General features: G+C 33.5%; 2 protein-coding genes across 3 annotated transcripts; both read right to left on the bottom strand.

The window, feature by feature from the left end:
- Positions 1 to 1,802: 1,802 nt before the first annotated feature.
- Positions 1,803 to 4,801, bottom strand: LOC107844048 (magnesium-protoporphyrin IX monomethyl ester [oxidative] cyclase, chloroplastic). The gene is made up of 5 exons (XM_016688535.2): positions 4,061 to 4,801; positions 3,352 to 3,416; positions 2,899 to 3,226; positions 2,682 to 2,780; positions 1,803 to 2,231 (listed from the first exon to the last, which is right to left on the bottom strand). The coding sequence occupies exons 1-5, from the start codon at positions 4,505 to 4,507 to the stop codon at positions 1,968 to 1,970; spliced, it is 1,203 nt and encodes a 400-aa protein (XP_016544021.1). The 5' UTR covers positions 4,508 to 4,801; the 3' UTR covers positions 1,803 to 1,967.
- Positions 4,802 to 5,117: 316 nt separating this feature from the next.
- Positions 5,118 to 12,133, bottom strand: LOC107844047 (probable protein S-acyltransferase 1). Of its 2 annotated transcripts, XM_016688533.2 has the most exons (6): positions 11,640 to 12,132; positions 10,852 to 11,046; positions 9,444 to 9,752; positions 8,334 to 8,555; positions 6,411 to 7,070; positions 5,118 to 5,522 (listed from the first exon to the last, which is right to left on the bottom strand). In XM_016688533.2, the coding sequence occupies exons 1-6, from the start codon at positions 11,694 to 11,696 to the stop codon at positions 5,517 to 5,519; spliced, it is 1,449 nt and encodes a 482-aa protein (XP_016544019.1). In that variant the 5' UTR covers positions 11,697 to 12,132; the 3' UTR covers positions 5,118 to 5,516. The 2 variants fall into 2 exon arrangements, with proteins under 2 accessions (XP_016544019.1, XP_016544020.1); XM_016688534.2 differs by lacking the exon at positions 8,334 to 8,555 and having other exon boundaries at positions 11,640 to 12,133.
- Between the last annotated feature and the right edge of the window lie 4,033 nt (positions 12,134 to 16,166).

The following is a 16,166-nucleotide window of genomic DNA, read 5'->3' as shown; positions in this document are numbered from 1 at the left end:
CGGTATGTCGGGGCATATGATGAGAGAATGCCCACGAAGGGGCATAGGGGGTATGGCACGACCTACGGGGTCATTTGTTGCATCATCATCATCAATGCCTTATTCAGGAAGGGGTACACAACCAATGGGTCGTGTTAGAGGTGATAGAGGAGCCACGAGTTCTAGCGGGGCTCAAAATCGTACGTATGCTCTAGCGGATCGATAGAATTTAGAGGCTTCCCCAGATGTGGTTACGGGTACGTTGTCTATCTTTTCATTCGAATTATATGCCTTAATTGATCCCGGTTCTACATTATCTTATGTTACTCCATTGGTTTGAAAAAGGATTTTCAAAGGTGACTTGGCACACCTAATTTATGTCAAGTGACGACTCTGAATAAAAAAATATAAATAATCCTTGTTCGAAACAAAAATTCTTCATTTTGTCACTTAATAACAAAAACCCTTTCGAAACTTAAAACGAATCTTTTTGAATGTTGAAAAAGGGGTGTGACATTAACAACTGCAGTCATCAATAATATATATATATATATATATATGTAATTTTGGAGAGAGCTAAATGTTTTGTGCTTTTCAGTTCTCTCCAAATATACAATCGAGTTTTCGTTCTTCTCAACACACAATTTAGTAGAAAAGAATGACGCAAAAAAAAAATAAAAAAAATAAAAAAAATATATATATATGTAATTTTGTCACGTTTGATTCAATATTTTAAAAAATAAATTAGTTCATTTTTTTTTTCATACCGATATAATGTAAAACTATGTTAAAATTTTGAGTTGGAGATATTATTTTTGATTTATTTTTATATTACATTATTTTTTGAGTTGATTGTCAAAAATAGTAATAGTAACTATTATCTTTTCTAGAATTTATGACCACTGATATGTTAAAATACATAGTGAGATGGATTAGGCTAACTATTTCTTTTCTTAATTGAACAATTATCATTTACTCAATTAAGTTTGTTTTAATACATAAACAATCATAATTAACGTTAAGAAAAAAAAACAATCGATAATTGGGACATAAAAGCAAAATGATAATTGTCGTGCGTTTTTTTGCCATTATATCTTGTTTTTTTGAGTCAACTTCTACTCTAGCATATTTAAATAAGTAATTTACGTACAAAAGTCTAGTTTTTTACCAAAAAAGGAAAATGAAAACTTGAGTATAGCCAACATCTTATGATTGGCATTTTTAGTATGTACTTTTTTTTATCTTGACTCCGCCCGCCACCAAAGATGATGGGTGTTCCTCCCTTAATCAGCGGTCTCGGATTCGAGCAATGGTATGAAAAAATCCTTAGTAAGAAGCGGTACCACCGAATGGGGCCCTACCCGGCGCGAATCCGAATTAGTCGGGCTCCAATGCGAGTACCGGACATCAGATGAAAAACAAACAAACAAACAAAAAAGATCAATGACTCCTGATTGAAAGATTCATGAAATTTGCAGTAGCAACCAATTTCATTAGAACTAGCCTGAAAGTTCACTTATGGCTGTGCTGGTGTGAGGCTGGAATTCTTTTGCCCAGTTTGCATATGAAAACAGTTCACAAGATTTCAGTCTGTAGATTCTATGATCAATACAAGAGCTTCAATGACCAGCAAAACAGCTGCAATTTTGCCACTCTTGTTATTAGCATGTGATCGACTTGTAGCTGCAAATCTTTCAATCGATGGATGAAACTGCACGAGTGTGGAAAGAGAGGAAGATGTTTTGTCAAGTGCCCGTTGGCCCTCTGAGTCTTGACTCGTGGAGAAGATAAACCATTGTCAATTGAATAAATGACAGTCGAGATGAAAACTTCTAATATACTCACAAGAAATTCATTCTAGATCATACAAGGGGAGTGTACTCTATGCACGACGAGGGTATTACTTGAATACACTATATAACTTACAACAACGAACATGAACCTCTATGTGAAAACAAACGGAGTTTCTGTTTATCACGAAAAGGAAATTAGTAGGTAAGTTGTGGTTCAAACTCTGCAAAATCAACTGAACCTGACTCAATAGGTTCCATGAGATATGCGGCCAATAACTCAGAAGCCAGCGCTCCAATCAGAGGGATCTTTTTGAAATTCTTCACCACTGGAATGTCATCACTCTCACTAACAGCAATTAGTTTTGTGTTAATCTCCACCATCCTGTCCAACTTCCTCTTGAATTCTGGGTTCTCAACGTCAAGGACAGCAGGGAAAATCCTTGCAGTTGTGCGGTTTGTCTACAAGAGGTAACATTTTTAGAAACGTTAGTGAATATGATAAAGCAAATATATGCATGTCAGGAACAAATAGTTTAACTATTTAAATGCATACAGCAATTTACAAGGTGAACTGAGGTACCAACCCCAGGTAAACAAGGACTAGGTACATATACAAATGGGCAAAATCAAATAATGTGCAGATAATTCGAGTTAGTAACAACCAAAAAGTGTCTATCTTCCCTTAGGTGAAAAGAGGTTCCGAAAATCTTCTTTTTTGTAAGAGCATCTGTTCATTAAGACAACCTCACACTTACGACACACAACCTTGCAAGTAATATAGCACTTAAGATGCTAGGCAGGCTAATGAAACGGAAGTCACAATGAAATGTGATTGAAATCCAACTGCAATAGCTACAGCATGTTAATCAAGCAACGATAAAAGAAGAGTAATATATAGCCGAGTGATACCTCAATGATGACATGCATGTCAAACTCTTTGGTGTTAAGCCCAATGCCTTCGTAAAAATCTGTTCTTTGGCAATCGTTCAAGTACATTGTGACATAAACCTGCAATTAGGTAAACATAAAAAAGATTTTTGTCAAAACTACGTAGAAGGCAATGTAAAAGCCCTTCAAGTTGGCTGATCATAATGAAAGGATACTTCAAATGCAGATGGTTAATTACCGAGAGACAGAAGAAGCGAGCCCACAACTTTGCCTTCCAGTCATTAAGAAACTGAGGCTGTGCTTTCATCAAAGCAGAGAAGAAATCACCATGGCGGTTCTCATCTTGGCACCAGTTCTCGAAGTATTTGAAAATCGGATAACATATGAACTCAGGGTTGGACTTGAGATGCCTGTATATGGTAATGTACCTCCAGTATCCAATTTTCTCAGACAGGTAAGTTGCATAGAAGATGAACTTTGGCTTGAAGAAAGTGTATTTTCTTGCTTTCGTCAAGAACCCCAAGTCCAACGCCAAATTGAAATCAGACAAACCCTTGTTCAAAAACCTGCAAAATCCCAAACAGCCAAACCTTCTCAGTACTCGTAAACTCTAAGTGATTTTCCCTCCGGCAAATGTAATGTACATTACTGATCAACCATGCCCAAAGATAGAACGTAAAAATGAGCTTACCCAGCATGGCGAGCTTCATCCCTAGACATGAGGGAGAAAATCTCCGCAACGACAGGATTAGTTTTCTGCATACATGATTCAGGTGTTAGTTGGTGATAGTAACATAAGTGTAACTATTCAACATTCAAAAATTTATTGAACTACCCACTTTTTTTAAATTTTATAACCATGATTAAAGTTTCAATTTGTGACTATTGAACACAACACAACAGAAATAAAACATGTCAGTAGAACAAGAAAGCGCAAACCTTTTGTTCCCTTTACTTTTCTTTTCTTTGTTTTTAAGTCACCTTGAGATGAAAAAAACATTATGATTCTTAAGAACTCAACGGGTCCATCCCCTTCGAATCAAAAAGACAAAGGAACGGAATCCCGTTGAGTTGTTGCACTTACATGTTGACAACTCAATTCATTCGATTACTACCATTTGATTTTTCATTTCTCTAGAAATCAAACTACAACACATAAACAACACTTGCTCTCTATTATCTACAAATTAGAAAAAGATTCAAACTTTACTTCAACGGAAGCTAAAGATAACCTTAGACAAGCTTAGCTCAAACAAACCTAGTAACTACTCAAACAGGAAAACCTTAACAAGCCAAACAGTAAACTTCTAAGTTGTAATAGAACATTACATCCAATGAGCAAATTCATCAAATAGCATAACTATTTCAGAACAAAAAATTGTCAAGAAATACATACATACCTTGAGCCTCCTTCCAAGTTCCTTGTAGAGAAGAAAACCAGAGAACTCAGCAGTGCAAGACCTCTCCAAGAATTCGACAAAGATGTTCCTTAAAGGTCCCTGAATTTTATCAGCAGCTTCTTTAAACTCCTTGTTCCTAACAAAATGAGTCTGATTATAATCAGTCTTGAATTCCTGCAACAGCGCTTCAAACTCAGCCTCATTCAAGTTCTTGTTTATCTCAGTGTTGAAAAGGGTCTCCATTTCATCAAAATCAGTTGTGTAAAACCTTGGTGTCAAAAGGGTCTCTTTTATTCCTTGTTTCTGAGCTTTCTTGGTTGGTTTTGAAGTTGGTGGACTAGTGGTGGCTGACATTCTAACAGTGAATGGCAGTCTGCGGCTGCTAATGCTGGTGTTAATGGTATTGAATTTGGCTATGGGTTTTACTAAAGCCATTTCTGCTGCCATTTTTTTGATGATTTCAGCACAAAATTTGGTTCTTTGAAGGTAAATGGGAATTGGGATAATGAATGGTGGAGAAGGGATATATGAATGAATTTTAGATGAAAGTGATGGAATCTAATCTCATCCAATGAAATCTTGTGGGTTAAGTGGGTTTCTGACACGTGGCATGTTGTGATGGGTCAGCCTGATTACATGGTAGCTTTGTAAAGTTTGTATTTTTGTGTCACTTGGGAAGTAGGTGTAACTGTGGTCTATGTTTCTCCATGTAGATTTCTCAAGATATTCATATAGCATTTGTTAATGGTAGAAATTCCTTCATGTGGTGGTCTTTTTGTTTTAGTTACTGCTCACTCCTGGATAGAGTGAGCGCGCAACTCAATAACTAAATTATCTTTAGTAAAATTCGTAACTTCAAATCCTATTGATAGAAGAGACTATTTTCTCTTAATCATTGCTTGTTCTATCTTGCTCTGGTTCAAGGACTAAACTAGTCCCTATGGATCAAATTTGTGTCCAAAATCAAAAGGGAAAAAAATACTTAGTAAAAATGGAAATTCCTTTGGTATTTATCATGAGAACAAGGCAAAAAAGAAAATTAAACAAACCATGCCAATAGGAAACAAATCTGGTATAAGAAGCTGCAAAAATCAAATTTACAGAAACAGTCTATCTATTTGTTTCTCCAATAATTTTCCTATCACCCAATAGCTTCAAATAATGATACACAAACTATGCACACTGACTTTGTAAGAGAATGAAAAGAGACTTGGATGGAGTTGGACAAAAGGATGAACAAAGAAAGGAGCTACTCATCAATCTATCTACAACTTTGAACTCCAACATGATCTGCTCTCATCTCAAGCAAGACCCTGCATTATTTCAAACACAATTTTGCAATCTGTTGCTGATCTTGTATGTGACAATTTGACAAGCCGTGAATCTTGGTCAAGCGTTCCCAAGCTGCCACGAGCTAAACAGAAAAGACGCGATGGAGAATTCCTTGTACTGTATGCTAAACCTGAAACAAAAATGGTAATGTCATTTAGATTAAACGCCAAAAGAATCCAGCAGTCTCTTGTGACAAACTTTTATTATTGAAGAACCTAAAACTTTATCAGGAAAGAGGAAATGACAGCACAATAATTCCATTAAACTTTAACTAAATAAAAGGACTGAGGCGAAAAGTCATTTAGATTGATGAACAATTCCTGCAATCTACTAAAACACATCATCCTCCAACATGCTCAAACACATTACAGTTTAGTAGTAGCGAGCTGTATCCAAGGGGGTAAGACTGCTCTCTCTGTCTCTCTCGTCTCCAATGCATATGTAAACAGATGGATATAAACACCATTATTCATACAAAGGAAACCAGGAAAATGGGCTCGGTCCGTTTTTGTCTGTTAAGTTTACGAAGAAGGAATAACTTGTCTAATTGGCTCTCGATGAACCAACTAAACCACTTTATGGATAATATCAGAGAACACCTAATACAGTTAAGTGGCTCTTGACTTGCCAGTACACTGCCCCATAAAATAATTTTGGTCTATCCACCACTCTGTAGAACTTACCTTTAAGCGTCGGAAACATACCACAAAAATAGGGTAAAAATAATTTTTCTGTACAAAAAATAAATTTTTGAATCCCCTCGACACATTAGTACAAGTTCAAGTTCGGCATTGTTGTGTGTTTTTTTAATCCCCTTGCCAGAATTCTTGGCTCCGCCACTGCCTGGTATGTATTTCTTGGTATGTATTTCTGATTCATAGTGTGGTTCATGCTATCAACCACATTCAAAGAGAGCAACAAACTGACAATGCATATGGTCCTTGTCTAACAGAGCATAAAACTAGAGTACTGACAACTTTGAAGAAAATAAGCAGTGAAAGAAAATGAAAATTGATACCTTTGGGCTATGTTCATTTATTGGTGTCATATACTGAGCCGAGCTAGTTAAATCTTCTGAGTAGTCTTCTACATTGGATGCACTTCCTAGAGTGGAGCTCTTTACACTTTCTTTTTCTTGTTCAAGCGAAAACCAAAAAGGTTCATAATCAGTTTTCCCACCTTCATCCTTGTTTTTGAATTTTTTCTCCATGTTATTGTCATTCATGTTCTGTGAAATTTCTGCCTGTGCAGGTCCTTTATCTTCTGCAAAGCTATCTCCCACCTCAATATCAATTTTCTCCTTTGAGCCGGGGATGCTTCGCCTATGACCACCAGAATCAGAATAAGCATCCCCAGTCCATTCCCTGCTTTTTAAAGTATCATCTATCTCCTCATATTCCAAATTCCTCAAAATTTCAGGAAGTGAAAGTCCACTATCCTCTGGAAACATTGTTCCCATCTCAATATCTATCTTCTCTTTTGAGCTAGGGACATTTCCCACAAAGTTGGATGTTGCTGGCTCAACCATTACAACATCATTTTCTTTAACGATTGCTCGAAAATTATTCAAGGAAGGTGGGATCTTGGAAAAGAAAACTTCTGTGATATTTTCAATCGTCCCCCTATTATAGGGATTCTCCTTCTTATCATATCGATACCTGAAATTCTCGTAAGTAGTCTGCAAAAAACAACAAAAAGGGAGAAATGAAACAAAAATGGTTAAATAAGAATATGAAAGCACCCATCAGATTTTTTTATTTTTTTTTTGAAACTGGTAAAAGTAAAGCAACACATTAGATTTATATTTCAAGCAGGTAAATATAGAGAACATATGATCATAGGTGCATATATTAATGCGTCTATATAGGGGGACCAAAGGGGTGGGGGGTGGGGTGTTAACAGAGGGATCAAAACTAGGGGAGATGAGATTTGAACTTCCGACGATGCAGGCAACGGATCTTAATTGGCTTTCAGAATAATATGACCAGCAACGCAGAAGGAACATTAGTAATGAACCTCATGAGTGAAGTTCAAAAATTAGTCCATGGAACAACTCAATGCACACAGTATTTATACACATCATCAAGAGTGTTAGAGCCACTACACTAGGAATTCTCATAATTTTTGATGCATTTTAGATTATTGTCTGCAGAATAAGAAAAGTTATGGAAGTGGATCCTTATGGGGGTGGTAGCAGGCTTTTATCTAGTAAATTCTGTAATAACATTAGATCCATCTCATAGCCCCATATTTAAGAACTCAATCCTTGGAAGTCAACATTCAAAGCAACGAGACTTTGAAGAACAACAGGAGTAAGATAATTGAGAGGAAACACTGGTTCCAATTAAACATCAAATAAACTTAAGTGTTCAGTATTAATAGATGTCACCAGGTTCACTTTCACAAATCATAACTCTAAGTGCTTTTACATATAATTACTCTTAAGTGATTGTAGATATCAGCAGGTTCACTTGCACATTTTATTACTCTAAGACATCTAAAGTTTGTCTAGAAAGAACTGATAAACAGATTAAGTGTGACACAAAAGGACAACCTACAAGAATTTTCTACATAGAAAGTGAAGGAAAATAAGAAGGAATATGATCCAGACGTTGCAGCTCAAAACAAAGCACAGAATCTAGCAAGATGTTTTAAATGGACAACAAATAAAACTTGGTTCTTATGTGCTCTAATATCCTACCAAAGAGAGTTTCCTGCCAGCTTAGAGTAGTTGCTACTGCAGGATATATTTAACTATGAACCAGCACATACAATATACTCCAACGAAAATGGCAAGACATAATTCACCACAGAAAATATGAAATTTTAAGTTGGAATTTCTAAATATGCCAATTCATCATAAAACAACTCATATTTCAGATGACATTACAGAAGAACCATAACTAATTCTGTTAGCATACATCTTAGTTAGAGAGATCACCTGGTTAGTGCTAATCAGGTAAAAATGGAAAATAGAAAGGCCACCGACAAACCAAACAGCAATGAAGCAGTATACAATGAGAACATCTGACAAGATATCTTGTGAAATAGCTCTCCATACATTGCCGCCATGATGTAGAATATTGATCAAAGATATGACGAAGACATATATGCATAATATAGTTGACGTAGATATGAACAAGTAGAAGAATCTGTAATTCCGCTGCAACCAAGTGAGAAATAGAAAACATCTCAGCAAATAATAAAAAGGTTGAATGATGTCATGATATCTCATTTAAAGTGATATCTCGTATCCTCCGGCCTCCATTTCTTTATGATTTTGAGCAACAGAAGTAACTTCATTTCTCTGAGGACATACATTTGCATGACAAAATATATGCCCCTAAATGATAGAACAGAAGAAAAGACGAATCTTCCATTTTGTTTGAATTATCAATAAATCATTTATAACGAGAAATGAAAGGAAATCAATGCTATTAATATTTCAAGTTATGAGACAAAAAGAACTACATTTGATCCTCTTCATTCTTTAACTTCTCCCTCTTACCACCCATACTCTAGCAAAGGAATGTCTTATTTCTAACGCATTTAATAAGACATAATCATTAGTCTGCATACGTTCCTCACCATCAATGATTTTTTTCTTTTTCATCCAACGAGATTCTGTGATGAATGGGCATTAGAATCCTACTTCATAAGGATGATTCACATCTCATGCCAAAAACTAAGATCAGTTCATATGGCTGATTAACATTTCATGCCAAACAAATATATGAGTACTCCATTTTTCCACAGTATAATGGCTTTCCCCAATAATCTACGGAAACTATTAAGTAGAACTCTGGACTAGGCTCTTGGAAAAAACTACAGCTGAAGGGCGAGGAAAAATTGTATCAACTTTGGCTAGCATGAGCTTTTACTTTTCGTATGCAGGGATAAATAGTGGTCATTCCACAACACATGCATTATTTCAACTTAGACATAACCATCATCTTGCACACACAAATAGACTGTTTATTTATTGGTAATAGGAAAAAATCTGAATCAAGTTCAAGTTCACTTAGAAAAACACATAGGCAGCAATACGTACAAGTCCAATGCATTGACCAACCCAGGGACAGTGATGATCAAATCTTTGAACACAATTGTTGCAGATCGAACAATGAGAGGAACGAGGTGGCCGGTACAGCAAACATGTATCACAGTACTTGACTTTAACTGTGTGTCCATTCACGATTACATCCTTTGTTCGTGGAAGTTTCAAATGAGGAGTTCTACCGTTGACCCACTCCATGGAAGGGGTATGTATATCAAATGTTTCATCAGATTCAGGAGGTGTTGTGTTTCTTGGGACAATTCCAGGATCTCTACTAGATGTCAAAAAGAGGAAAACTATATCCTGCACAAGATAATAAAGAATTTGTCAACTGTTTCAACATTCAAGCCACATCAGCCAGCTAAAGATTAGAAATTTACTCACAATTAACTAGAAAAAGTTCATCAGCTTTCTGCTATCCAGGTAATTATTCAATTGGTTTTTGTAAAACAAAATTACGATCCCTTCTCTGAAATGAGAAAGAGAAAAGGAAAGCAGTGATACAACTGAATTTTAAAAAATTGCTCATGACAGGAAAAAAAAAAAAAGGGGCTTTGTGTCTGTCATAGTATTAGCCCTATTCATGTAGCTTATTGCTTATCATAGTTATTGCTTTTTTATATCTATTGCTATCCATTGTTTATTTTATTGAGGTTATCGCACTATTTCGCCTGTTGTTACTGTTTTTCTCTAAATGCTCTGTAATGTTTTCCTTATTAGTTGTCATATTTTCTTCACTTCTCTTGAAAGCTCCTGGTGCTGCGACTACATCGGTAAGTTGCGTCGGATAAGTCGGATAAACATCGGGATTAAAATAAACAGCAAAAGCAACTAAGTGAACATCTACTTGCTATGGATCTATTGGACCAGACGCTTGAATCTATTATACAGCAATAGGGACCATTTCGTGTTTTTTTTTTGCTGGTCCGGTCAATTTTTTTTTTCAAACCTACTTTGATTTGTTGCATTTGAGCCAAGGGTCTCTTGGAAACAGCCTCTCTGCCTCCATGAGGTAGGGGTAAGGTCTGCATACACTCTACCCTCCCCAACCCCACGTGTCGTTATTGTTGTTGGCAGAAAAGGGAGGGACATTATAAGTTACTGACTCTCATAGGAGAAAAAAGTGTTTTCCTTCTTTGTTTCGTCCCCCTCTCCCTTCGGGAATAATGACTGATCACATCATAAACAATATTTACTAAATAAGGTAATTTCAATTGGCAAAGCAAATCTAATACAGAGTATTTCATTTTCTCATGGTAATGAAACCTTACGATCATACTGACATATTTCATATTAGCTATCATCATTCCATTTAACACCAAGATTAGGTTAAAAAGAGAGAAAGCAGAACGCAGAATCACCCATGTGTACAAATTATAAGGATGATGAAGAAACTACATACCATAATGGTAAGAACTACTCCAATTACAAGTATAGGATACCAAGGACCGGCATCTTTGTGCTCTTTGATACGATGTCTGATTACACAAGAGACTTTTATACAAAAAGCAAGTGCTGGGCCAGCAATCAAAAGAATTGATAGAAACAAAGATGACACGTCCGGACCGAAGATCAATCTTCCTCCCCAAAAGAATTTCTGGAAACATTTAAAAGCACAAAACTGAATGTAAAAGACATGGTACATAAAAGTCTGAAATAATGCAGACTCTATTTTGCGAAATGTTATCCAAGTACAGTTTGACCATATGAAACAAGCAGTTTAAGCATATAAAAAATCCCATTATCTTGGTATCGAGAAAGCGCAGTTGGATGAACGCAGATTCAACTGATAATTATCATATGAACAAGCTAATAAAACAACATAAGGAGATAAAAGCAGCACCTTCAAGTCCAAACTTGTATAAAGTACACAGCTTTAAGTGACAACAACTACTTAAACAAACCTATATTATTTCTACCAAGGCCTCAACTTTTACCACATATTCATTCTACAATTAGCAAGTCCATGTTGTCCAAACACTTGATTTCATCCAGTTTCAACAAGAAAACATACATATTCAAATTCAACATGACTAAACTAACTAAGCTACACAATTCTTGAATTCCAAAAAAGAAGTCACAAGTCACATGGCACTAACAATATTAAAATTCCTTCATTTGCTTCACATGGTAACAGTGAAAAAACAACAAAATAGCAGCAGACTACTCCTAGAAGATACAAGCACTTACATTACTTCCCTTCCAAACCTGATAAAGCTTCAGAGGTTTATGTTTCACATGAACCATGACTCTGAAAAATTAGAAATGAAACAACACAAACTCAAAAAATCCCAACTTTCCAAATCCCAAATAAGAATCAAACTCCTTCTCTTCTCCTCCTATTAAACACTTTCCAATAACCCATATAATTCATAAAAAGATCCCCTTTTCTTTATCAAAAAAAAAAATCAAGAAAATTATGTATTTCTGAATAAAAGGACTTAAAGGGGTTTCAAGAAATGGGGTTTGGATATAAAATATGTATTAAAAGGGAGAGAAAGAAATGTAATCAAGAACCAGCGAGCTGCTATGTTGTTTGTTGTTGTATTTGTGTCAGACGGATTTACCCAGAATGGATTGGATTGGATTGTTTTTCCTATCTCTCTCTCTCTCCAAGAATATTGAAAATGTAACTGTCAAAATTCTCCAATTATGCTTTCTTTTCTCTAACCATATTATAAAAAAAAAAATATATATATATATATATATACATAGTGCTTTTTGGTCGGCCGATGTTGTTGTTGTATCCAACTGCTACAATGAACCTTCTGAATATGGAACATTACATAACATTAACATAATTACATGTTATCCTAAAAGTAATTGTTCATAATTAATTGAATAAAAGTAGAATATTGTTTTACTAAAACGATATGTTCAATTAAAATGAAAAGAATATATACGTTGGTGGATGATCAAGAGGGAAATAGCTGATATTTCGTTACTTGATATGCTGTTAAATAATATTTAAAATCGATCGTAATTAATGAATGGGATTCTTTATTTTGCTTAGTTATTACAGTTTATAAATGAAAGATGTTTTTCCATAGCTATGTGTGATTAGTGTGGAAGGCTACTAGTAGATAAGTAGTATTAGTATTATTTTCGCTATTTTTAGTATTTTATTATTTTTATTCTTCATCTTTTATTACTATTTCTTGATCAAATAAATAAATTAATACATGCAATTACTTATAATTACAGTCAAATATAATTCTTACATCGCTTTCTAAACCCACCAATAAATATTAAACATTTTTGTCTCTCTCCCAAGATGCAAATCTAATCACCATTCACCAAAACCTCTTTAAAACTATTCAATTTATAAATAAATTAATTCTTATTGTTGATGTTGTTGTAGCAAGTGGCAACAAATAACATGAAACTACATACACAAAATATAAACAAAAATTGTAAAGTATAACAACAACAAATTGAGTGAGTGGACTTCGGAGAGGGTAGTGCATACATACACTTTACCTTTGTCTCGAAAAAGTAGAGAGATTATTTTTGATAGATTTTCGTTGAAAAAAAAAAAGATGTAAAAAAAGACATCAGCAACGACTAAAAACAATAAGATAATACGATAATGAAGCTAAAGAAACAATGAGTAATAATAATAATGCTCGGGGAATGGCCGGAAAAGCAATACGTAACAACCTACGAAACTTCTATCCTAACTAATTCTCGACCTCCACAACCTCTTTCATGACCCGGTGAGTCGAAGTAAGTCTTGACAAATGTTCTTCTTTGATTGGAAGTGTCAAAAAATATTACTATTATTTTCATTATATCATGAATTATTTAAAAATATTGTACAGTCTGGTGCTTGTTCTTTAGGCAAAAAACGTGCAGGCACAGCAAAATTTTCATTAGTCTTTGGAAATGGAATAATATTCCAATGAAATAGTATTAGCTATCACAAAGAGAAAAATTCTTGTTTTTGGTAGCACAGTCCATTTTCATTTTTTTTTAATATTAAAGTTCTTGCTATTTATTTAGATATTATATTATAGTCATGTGTCCCACTGCTTATCGAGTTGGTGACATGATATGCAATGAACCAAAAAAAAAAAGAAAAACAAAGATTTGTTGCAGAAAAATTTATCTATTGACTCCTTTAATAATCATAATTGCAAAAATTCTTACTTTTTGGAGGTAAAAAAAGGCAGCTCGGTGCACTAAAACTAACGCTATGCACGGTATTTGGGGAAGGACCCCACCACAAGGGTGTATCGTACGCAGTTTTACCTTGCATTTCTGCTAGAGGCTGTTTCCAAGGCTTGAACCCGTGACCTCCTGGTCACATGGAGGCAACTTTTTGGAGGAATTTAGCTATAATTAGGGGTGTACAGAACAAACCGTCAAGTCAAATCGAACCGATGAACCAAACCAAATCGAGAAAAAAAAATGACTTATGGTTTGGTTTGATTGGTTTGGCGTTAGAGAAAAAAAAATCGACCATTCTTGGTTTGGTTTGGTGTTGACCAAAAAAAAGTCAAATCGAACACGAATCAAACAGACAAAAAATATATATGTATATATATACCGCACGTGTCTCGCACGTGTAACCTTCGATTATTTAAAATTAGACATTTTTGTCTATTGCGAAAGCTTATATAGATATTTATATATAACTTTATTATAAAAAGTTAAATAGTAATATACTCAAATAGAGTGGATTATAAATTTTTACAAAGATATCTAATTATAAAAACATTGCTTGCTTACAAATCTTATGCCAAAAAAAGACTAAAATTGGACACAACATTAAAATTAAAACCTTATCAATTACATGCACAAAAGATGATAAAAGAAATATTCCTAGAGAAAAAAATGCAATATTGTCAAAGACAAAAATAATTGAGAGAATAATACCTTAAAAATTTGTGATGAAGAATGTTGAATAACGGCCGTTTATATATAAGCGTTCGGATCTTCCTCCTTACATAAATATCAGTCGAATTTTCGTGTTCATATCTCAAATCTATATAGTCAGATTTTTTAAGTAGATATTTGAATTATATTTAATTGAATTCATACATCTACATTATTATGTGACTGCATATCATTAAATCTTTAAATTTAGATTATAAAGATCAAATATACACATGTGGTTACAAGGAACCAAGACATTCACATATAAATTAAAACCAACTCAATCAAATCCAACATTCGATAGAGGAAGGTACTATGCATAATGTGATATTGGTGAAAATGATTATACTACAAACAACTTTTTTGTTTCGATTTTGTTTTGTTCTTTGAAATTTCATAGCCGCCTTTTTTATGTTATTCTCATAAATTAGTATTACGATTTTCTTTAACATCAATAACAATTAATATGTCTCACTTACAAGTGGTTGAATTGTACATAAAAATTACAATATTACAAAAAACATGACTCATAAATAAAATAGAATTTAACCTCCTATCCTAATTCGTGACCCTGATATATTTTTTTAAAAGAAAAATGGGATTGAAGCCCTTTTTATGTCACGATAATCAAAATTATGTCACGATTGCTTAAAGAAAGTAAAAGAAAAAACAACAATAAACCTTTGATTTTTGACAACTTCATTCGACGGCAACATACTTGTCTAATTTTTCAATCAGAAATTTTTAACTAAAAGAGAAACACAAGAAATTATCAAAAGAGAGAATCAATGTCAATTGTGATTATTATTCTTCATATATAATCTTTAAAGGTATTATTTAAAAGAAATAAATAAAGGCAAAAGGGATGATGATAATGATAGTAAGAAAACACGTGAATCAAAACTAAAATAAAAATCAAAAGTACAATATAAGAATTTGATTCGTATAAATTTTGATCCAAAATATTACTTAAATAGAATTATAAAGAATATTTTTTATATAAGACAAAATTCTATTTTTAGAAGTACTAAATATTACCTAGATTAAATAATCAAAATCAACAAATATATGTTATTAAATCATAAAACTCATGCATAGTAACAGTAAATTAAATTTATTCTATTTGTCAAGTTTTCCTTTTATAAATCATATACTTAAATATAAATTTTTCCGCCTTTTTTTTTTTTACTTGCACAACAATTTCTTCCCTTTTTAACTTTGACTTGTCCTACAATTTTATTCATAATATTCTACTTATTCTTCTTTATAATTTTAAATTATGAAGTACTAGAAGTTTTTAGTTTATCAGGATTCTTTCTATATATTTTAGGAGTTGTTAAATCCTTTTCATATATTTTAGGAGTCTTTAATCTAATTAAATAATAAATTGAGGAAAATAGTAAAAAGACATTTTTATCTATTGCAGAGGCTTCTAATAAAGGGCAAAAAGTTTCAACGTCATTTTTAAGGCGCTTCACACTTTTAATATAGTATAGATATAATATTCAAACTTTTTTATACATAAAATATTAATTATAATCTACTTTTTAAATACTTTTTCAACTAGTTTTAGTAATTTTCAATAATTTGAAAGTAGATGTAGATATATATTGGTAAAATTTCAGAAATAGCTACTATAGAGCCTTAATTGTAATTTTTATAACAACAGTTTCATAATTACGAAAAATAGCAAATTGTATTTTGTATTTAAGTAAACCGTTGTTATACAAATACATATACAACAAGATTTACTGCCCTTGTTTTACTCAAATTAGTTGAGTTAAATAAGGAATAATTATCCCATCTAATTAAATTTCCATAAACTACTCTTATTTAAAT

Source organism: Capsicum annuum, chromosome 10, assembly GCF_002878395.1.
Source record: "Capsicum annuum cultivar UCD-10X-F1 chromosome 10, UCD10Xv1.1, whole genome shotgun sequence".
NCBI classification, from domain to species: domain Eukaryota; kingdom Viridiplantae; phylum Streptophyta; class Magnoliopsida; order Solanales; family Solanaceae; genus Capsicum; species Capsicum annuum.
Note: the sequence above shows the minus strand (reverse complement) of the source record. Positions and strands in the feature narration are given on the sequence as shown.

Coding starts and splice junctions, on each gene's coding strand:
- LOC107844048 (XM_016688535.2), bottom strand. CDS start 4,507: ATGGCAGCAGAAATGGCTTTAGTAAAACCCATAGCCAAATTCAATACC. Junction 3,227..3,351: donor GATGAAGCTCGCCATGCTGG/GTAAGCTCATTT, acceptor GGGATTTTGCAG/GTTTTTGAACAAGGGTTTGT. Junction 2,232..2,681: donor ACATGCATGTCATCATTGAG/GTATCACTCGGC, acceptor TACCTCTTGTAG/ACAAACCGCACAACTGCAAG.
- LOC107844047 (XM_016688533.2), bottom strand. CDS start 11,696: ATGGTTCATGTGAAACATAAACCTCTGAAGCTTTATCAGGTTTGGAAG. Junction 11,047..11,639: donor AGGTTTGGAAGGGAAGTAAT/GTAAGTGCTTGT, acceptor AAATGTTTCCAG/AAATTCTTTTGGGGAGGAAG. Junction 7,071..8,333: donor ACCTGATTAGCACTAACCAG/GTGATCTCTCTA, acceptor TGTTTTTTGCAG/ACTACTTACGAGAATTTCAG.